General features: G+C 37.6%; 2 protein-coding genes across 4 annotated transcripts; one reads left to right on the top strand and one right to left on the bottom strand.

The window, feature by feature from the left end:
• Positions 1 to 270: 270 nt before the first annotated feature.
• On the top strand, positions 271 to 3,979 carry LOC121992128 (clathrin interactor EPSIN 1-like). Its single transcript, XM_042546291.1, has 11 exons — positions 271 to 492; positions 577 to 628; positions 813 to 892; positions 994 to 1,072; positions 1,172 to 1,255; positions 1,349 to 1,494; positions 1,592 to 1,843; positions 2,191 to 2,369; positions 2,729 to 2,886; positions 3,133 to 3,518; positions 3,733 to 3,979. The coding sequence occupies exons 1-10, from the start codon at positions 452 to 454 to the stop codon at positions 3,511 to 3,513; spliced, it is 1,452 nt and encodes a 483-aa protein (XP_042402225.1). The 5' UTR covers positions 271 to 451; the 3' UTR covers positions 3,514 to 3,518; positions 3,733 to 3,979.
• Positions 3,980 to 4,147: 168 nt separating this feature from the next.
• LOC121992124 (RNA polymerase sigma factor sigC-like) lies at positions 4,148 to 7,420 on the bottom strand. Of its 3 annotated transcripts, none has more exons than XM_042546285.1 (7): positions 7,227 to 7,420; positions 6,375 to 6,532; positions 5,704 to 6,276; positions 5,391 to 5,621; positions 5,164 to 5,304; positions 4,875 to 5,075; positions 4,148 to 4,622 (listed from the first exon to the last, which is right to left on the bottom strand). In XM_042546285.1, the coding sequence occupies exons 1-7, from the start codon at positions 7,417 to 7,419 to the stop codon at positions 4,329 to 4,331; spliced, it is 1,791 nt and encodes a 596-aa protein (XP_042402219.1). In that variant the 5' UTR covers position 7,420; the 3' UTR covers positions 4,148 to 4,328. The 3 variants fall into 3 exon arrangements, with proteins under 3 accessions (XP_042402219.1, XP_042402221.1, XP_042402220.1); XM_042546287.1 differs by having other exon boundaries at positions 4,148 to 4,607; XM_042546286.1 differs by having other exon boundaries at positions 5,170 to 5,304.
• Positions 7,421 to 7,444: the final 24 nt, after the last annotated feature.

Here is a 7,444-nt window from a genome sequence, read left to right as displayed (position 1 = left end):
GTGTATTTATAAGAATTTTTCCTCCAAATAGAAAGGAGGACGTAACCAAAAGATACGGATCATTGCGCTTCCTGATTTATTCTGATGACTAATAAAATACTTCTATGAAATCAAATTGATCATCTAAAAATAATCAATAAAGTTAACTGGAATTATCAATTTATCAAAACTATGATGCATTGCCTGCATTAAATTTCTTTTTAAACGTTACTCAACAATCTGATCTATGGCATGAATAATGTCAGCACTCAAATCTTAATACTCACAGCAACGGTGGGCATTCCTTCCTTCCTTCCTTCCTTCCTTCCTCCCCTGTAACAACCCCTAAAAAGGTGGACATTTTCTCTTCTTCTTTTTAAGCCATCTCTAAAACAAATCAATAGAAGGCCTCTTCATTCCCTCTGAATTCTTGGCCATCCGTCGAGCTTCCCTTCGTTCCGCAGCTTTGGCTATGGATTTCATGAGGGCTCTCGATCAGATTGTACGGGACATGTGAGTTTTCCCCCCTCAGAATTCTCTTCGTTTAATGCTTTTCCACGCTTCTCTATTTTAACAGTTAACGACAATCCAATCCAGAAAGAGGGAGGTCAATCTGAAAGTGCTCAAGGTACCGGAAATCGAACAAAAGGTTAGTTTTCTATAGTTTTGATGATAGTCCTCTCCGATCATTGTATTGTATTATTTGTTGATTACCTAGAGATGCATGTTTATGTGAAACAATAATATTTATCACAATAAAAGTCTTACCATTCTAAATTAGGATGCGTCGATACTTTGTAGTATCTGTTTTACAGCTACCCAAATGTTTACAGGTCCTTGATGCTACCAATGATGAACCTTGGGGTCCTAATGTGACTGCCTTATCAGAGATTGCTAAAGCAACTAAAAAACTGTAAACCATTTTAATTGTTGTTTGGTTTGATTCTGAATATTTTCCATGCTTTTAGTCAGATCAATGCGAAATATATTCATTCGACTGTATACTTTCGTCAGCTCGGATTGCCCATTAGTTATGTATGTTCTATGGACAAGATTGACAGATACAGGACCAAATTGGCGCCATGTGTATAAGGTAGGTGTTTCAGCTGCTACTTGTTTCTTCCTCAGATTTCTGGTTTCCTAATTGCTATATCGAAGAATTAAGACAGACCCTCGAAATGTTGAACATCAGGCTTTGACTGTTATTGAGTTCTTGGTGGCTAATGGATCAGAAAGTGCCCTTGATGACATTCTTGCACATATTTCTTGGATTTCAGTATAGCCTTACCCTGAATGAGATTATCTTATGCATTCAATTTACAGTTGTTTTCATTCTTGTACTTCTTACTTTACTAACGTATTCGTGAAGGCGATTTCTGAATTTGAATATGTTGAGCCTAAAGGGAAGGATGTCGGAATAAATGTAAGGATCAAGGTAGAGACTATTTTGGCTCTTCTAAACGATAGGGAGAAAATACAAGCAATCAGAGACAAAAGAGTTGCTCCTCATGATAAGTATGGCCTTGCACAGCTCATTGAAATTCTTCCAGTGTTAATGCTGCACTCATCATTCCATATGGCAAATTTTTTTCCTATCGATCCGCTTCATCAGGTACTATAGACGGTCGTCAACAACTAATGCATATGCATCGCGTTCAGCCTCCTATGGTGGAAGCAATAGTGATGATCGCTTTGGAAATCAAAGATTCACAAGGAGAAGCAATTCCATGAGTTTCGACATGGACAAAGAATTTGAAACAGAAAGCAAATGCGAAGATGCTATTGAAGATGTCCATAAGCCAAAAGTTGTTGGTTGTGAAAATGAAATGAGCAAATCCGAGAAGCTTGTGCCGGATGAAACAAGGTAAATGCAAACTAGTAGTTTTGTCCATGTTCTAATTCATCCATTTACTCCTTTATCAGTTAGCTTGACTATCAAGTTTTATTTACATTTGAGAAGGCATCACAAGTGAAGTTATCAGTTTGTAACATCTGATGACCAAGCTAGATACACTCTTATAGAGCTAATGAAACTTTAGCATGACAATCAAGCTAAGCTGTAATTCATATAGCCACTAATCCTATGTTATAAGAGGGCAAGCATCTAGAGAATTGTCATCAATTCGTCGAAGAAAAAGTTCAATTCACTGGGTTCATTACCTCTTTTGCTAGTTCTGTCTCTGATCAATGTTCTACTTTTTTTTGCCTAAGGAATCGAGATTCTGTACCATCTAAACCCCCCAGGATATTGAATAAGCCAACTAGCAATTCATCAAGAAACAATGTCCAACCGCAATGCCGGCAGGATGATTTTGATGACTTCGACCCACGCTTGGATGACTTTGATCCACGCTTGGATGACTTCAATCCGCGCGGATCTTCTGCATCTGGTAAGTATCCATGATCTAAGCACGCTCAATATTTCGGCCAGTGCAATAGTTGAAAGACAAAGCTATTTGATGGTTTTGCCATTTGTTATTCGATTAAGTCTTGTAGAATTCTCCTTGCAAATTCATAGCAAGCACCCTTCAAAATTTACTGCTCTAGTCATCTTCATGTGTAATGCATGTTTCAGTAACCGATCTTAGGCAGTCAGTCACTTGTAGACATAGTAGGCTGACTTCTGATTAATTTCTCCAATGAAAATGTCTTTCTTAATGATCCTTGTAGGAAATCTAATATGGTTAGTGAACCCCGAATAATCGGTACTTAGAAGCAGGATTGGTGATCCAACTGATTGACTCTGCAGGATCTGGTGATCTTAAGAATGCAGAACCAGCTGACCCATCTCTTCTGAAAACAACCCCAACAAATGAGAGTACTGCTAGTCCTCAGCTCGATCCTTTTACCGGTGCGATCTTTCCATCAGACATACACGCTGAAGCAACATCGAAATATCACAATCAGGTTTTTCTAGTTCCAACAGTCAGTTAAGCTTATTTAAGTTTCAAGGCACAATTTTTTTTTTTTTCTTTCTGATTAGGAAGTCATATAAACTGAAAGTGTTGAATGATGTGTCAAAACTAGTTCAGTCGATACTAACTCTAGTTCTTGTTCTACGTAAATATGTTGCTCTTGTTTGATAATTTCAACTTTAAACAAACTTGCTGGTCAGTGAGAATGTTCTTGCCATTGCTCATCTTTTCAATGCAGGGAGACATCGATCTTTTTGCCTCTCGACCTGCCTTTCCCACTGGTTTTCCTTCAAATGTGGACCTCTTTGGGGTTCCAGACACAAACTTAGAGTCGGAAGAAAAATCTTCTGTGACGATCACCGATGAAAGTTTTGATCCCTTTGTTGCATTTCCAGTCAATATCTTACCTTCAGAAACTTCGCAGAGTTCTACTAGGAACAGTCACCACAGCCTAGAAGAGGACTTCAGTTTTCATTCCGTTATGTCTTATATCGAAGAAACAAACGCAGAGTCTGCACGGCATTCTTCAGAAAACATCCTTGACAACCCCGAAGCCCCTTCAACAGCATCAACTACATCGGCAGACTTCTTAACCCATGGAATCATGGACCTCAACTAGTGCTCGTGAGTAGTTACTTTGTGAAGTTACTTCATTAAAATCGAACGAACGGCTGTGTATCATATAGCAAAATCCGTAAGAATGAGAACCTTTGATTGAATCTTCCTGTTTTTTGATTCCTTGTTCTTTAGCATAATTGATCAGTCAGTTAACTGTATCAAAAATCATTTTTAGCTGATATTTTTTTTGTTGACTTGTGTGCTCTTCATGTGTATGCAGCCAAGTTAAGTAAGAAGAGGTTGGTATTTTGGGAGGCTTTGAAGAAGCTTTAGCCATGTCGAGTGGCAGGTGAAGCGACAACAAAGGGATGGGCAATTGGTGGGAGGATCATGTTCTGGCAGATCTGGGTTTTGATACTAACAAGAGGGAATGGAACAGTGTTTAATCTGTAAAAGAAACTAAATTTTGAGTTATTTTTGTTTTTCGAAAAAAAACATTGATATTCTTTTCTATCGCAAATAATAAGAATGGATGATTCATAAACTGTCATTTTAGATCATCCTAGTAAACTCCAAGCAAATTCTCCAAACTCTATGGTAATAAACATGTTTTACAATAAGAATTAACTTCATTAAATTTGAGCTCATCAATGACTTAAAAAAATGTTAAATGTAATATATACATCTTGAGAACATGAAAAATTCAAGTATTGTCAAATCAAACTTATATATTTTACAGAATAGCATCCTTGGAAAAGAAATTTATCTTGTACATATGAAATATCCTATGTAAAATCTACAAAGTTCTAAATAAAGAGAGAAAAAATCCTAGTAAAATAGTACTACCGGAAAGAACAATTCTCGGTTAGAATATGACTATTGAAGGTAATGTGACAAACGTTTTTGCATTTCTTGGCTTCTAATCTTTGACAAAGCTTCTTTCTCTATTTTTCTAATCCATTCCCTTGAAACATGGCAAAGCCTTCCAATCTCTTCAAGCGATCTGCATCTCCCATCTCCTAAACCATATCGAAGAGCTAGTACTTGCCTTTCTCTAGGATGTAAAGTTTGGAGAAGATTTAAGATTTGTTCTCTTGCATGCTCCTTCCCAATGAACTCATAGGGACTTTTAACAGAAGTGTCTGCTGTAATTTCCTGACACAATAGAAACTAAATGAAGTTCAAACCATCAATATACAGTCAACTTGATAAGCCATACAAAAAGTAATTACTTCTCAAAAAGATATTAAACAGATGTATTAGCACATGGTTATAAACAGAAGACTGATAGTTTTTGCTAATGGCAAATTGACAGCAGTCTGAGTAAGAAAATAGTTCCAATTACGTGATCAATTCTGATGTCAGAAGGCAACTAAGGAATTACTCATTTCAAGCTATCTTTGATTTTGATCTCTTCCTTACCATGAATGTTGTGGTCCATCCATCCCTGACTTCCTGCTCAATTGAACCAACAGACTTGGAGCACCGGCTAGCGAGTCTAACATAAGCTAGTGAGAGACCAGTTAACTCTGTTATCTCTTCATCGTTTGGGTATTTTCCTTCTGAGGTATGGAAGTTTCGCTTGACTTTTTGTATTTGATTGATCATGCTTTCCATTCTTACCTACAAAATCATATACCAAACTTTTCTGTGAGTCACAGTGAAATCAAATGAGTAATTTCCAACTTCTAAGATCTTTAAAAGGAATTACAGGCACTTTTACGGTTCTTGAATGTGAGGCTATCATTGCCAATATTGATTTCCTAATCCAGTATTGTACATAGGTTGAAAAGCGATATCCCTTCTCGATGTCGTATCTTTCTGTGCCATTAAGGACTCCAACATAGCCAGCCTGTGGTATGATTGAATGGACATAAAAAAAAAATCACTAATATTTATCCAACTTTCTAATAAATGGACAAAGGACTTCTTCTGAACCTGAATTAAATCATCAAATGCAATCCCCATTCCTCTGTAATTCTTTGCAACAAAGATAACCAGAGAGCGGGTACTCCTTATAAGCTTATCTCTGCAATACCATCCAAATTGAAGACGTGATCGTAATGTCTTCTGATCGAGCCCTGCTGCTTCTGCCCACCTCGTCAAACTGGGTGGTTTTCCCATGTCTTCCTCCAAATTTTTGCAAAGCTTTTCTAGATTTGCCATTTCCTGGTCAGTAAATTAAACCAATTATCTTTATCCTCACAATTCTATAGAGCTAAAAGCCTAAGACATTTCAAAACATCAGTACCTTAACTCCCATAGACATTTCTGATTCGTTTTTAGCAATCACTTCCCTCTTTTTTGAGCCAGAAAGACCAGCAAAATTTCCTAGACCTCTTTTTCGTAATGAAAATAATTCATCTTTGTGTCCAGATTCTGTTGGTATTTGTAAAACAGATCTCCTTGAAACCTTTTCCAATCTTTGTGCTCTTCTCTTTTTTCTTTGCTCCTTTTTGTTAGAGTGGACAACTATGTTATCCTTTTTCTCATCAAAGCGAAGCTCAAAGGGATATGCATCAAGATGCTTATTCACCAAGTTTGAGCTCCAGATTATGGTTTCTGTGACGGCCTTGGAGAAACAGCTAGTAAATAATTTCATGGCCCCAAGCCTTCTTAAATGAGTCAGAATGTCTCTTTCCAACCTTATCATGTCTGCTCCAACAATAAGATCTTCTATCCTATCAATGTTTTCCATTAGTAAGGCTAATTCTGCAGCAGTTTTCAGGGTCAAATTTGTATGAATAAATGAAGAATCCTCCCCTTTCAGAATTTGTTTGGCCACATCTTGGCATATTTTAGAAGTGCAGTTATCCAAGTTAACCTGGTTGTTAGAACAGTGGACTTCAGCTAAAGTCTCCTCAAAAACAGACATGAGCTTAATTTTTAAGTACATATCCCAAATCAAATATTAAGAGATACCTTTATTCGTTCAACACTTTGCACTTGTCCAAAGGAACATGCTTTGGCTTTGTAGGTCGCGGTACCATGAGATAGTTTCCCTTCATCAGTACTGTGCAATAGAAGTCCAAATTTAACACAGACTTCTCTGTCTCTCAGTGTGTGGACCAAATATACAGCTGCATGTTACAGCATGGAAACGATTAAATTGTGCTCTACAACATGCATTGTTTACAACCTAAACATAGGAGACAAAACAAGCCAATGTGATTCTTTGGATTAAAAAAAATACTAATAAACAAAATAAAGATTATAATGATATATGTCAAGACAGTACCATACCCAAAAAAAAAAATGCCAACAACATAGTCATAGACTCATTGCAGAACTAATCAGTTTTATCAGTCATTAAAATGACCAACACCACCAATTCAGCAATCAAGGAACTCACTAAACTACAATCCCAGTAGTAGCTAATGTTATACCAGAAGATTAGCGCCATTGAAGCTGCGAGTGATTAATAAATATAATATCCTATCTATTTTGGCATGATCAAAACAAGATACAAGTGCGTGGTCAGGATGTAATTAAAAACTGAACAGAACACGAAACAGATGCGTGGTCAAGGAGATGAACCGATGAAAACATACAAAATCGTGTTCAAGCCATTACATTAGGAGTCGAAATCATCAAGAGACCTAAAACTTCCCGAGTTCCTTTGGAGAAAGCCCGATCGAAGGAGCAACCAGAAACCCCAATTTTCAAATTTTCCCACCGGCAGCGGCGTGTACGGAATGGATTACACGAGTTGAAGAAGCAAATTTCGACTATGCTCGTAGAAAAATAAAAACGAGACTCGTGTCGAAGACTTACAGGAAGAAGAGGAGAATAAGTCCGGCCTGAGAAGGAGAAGAGGAGGAGCGTAGCTTGAAGAAGGCGGTCCCTTGAAGCGGAGCCCCATCCGAGTCGAGGCACAGAGATGAAGCTCGCAACGAGTGCCCACCACTTGAAGGGGCAAAAAAGCAAAAATATCTTCGGAGGACAGCGATTGGATTCGGATCGCCATTTTTATTTCCTTCTATTGCTGATTA

The sequence above is a fragment of the Zingiber officinale genome, chromosome 6B, assembly GCF_018446385.1.
Source record: "Zingiber officinale cultivar Zhangliang chromosome 6B, Zo_v1.1, whole genome shotgun sequence".
NCBI classification, from domain to species: Eukaryota; Viridiplantae; Streptophyta; class Magnoliopsida; order Zingiberales; family Zingiberaceae; genus Zingiber; species Zingiber officinale.
The sequence above is the reverse complement of the archived record's forward strand: the minus strand, read 5'-3'. Positions and strand labels throughout refer to the sequence as shown.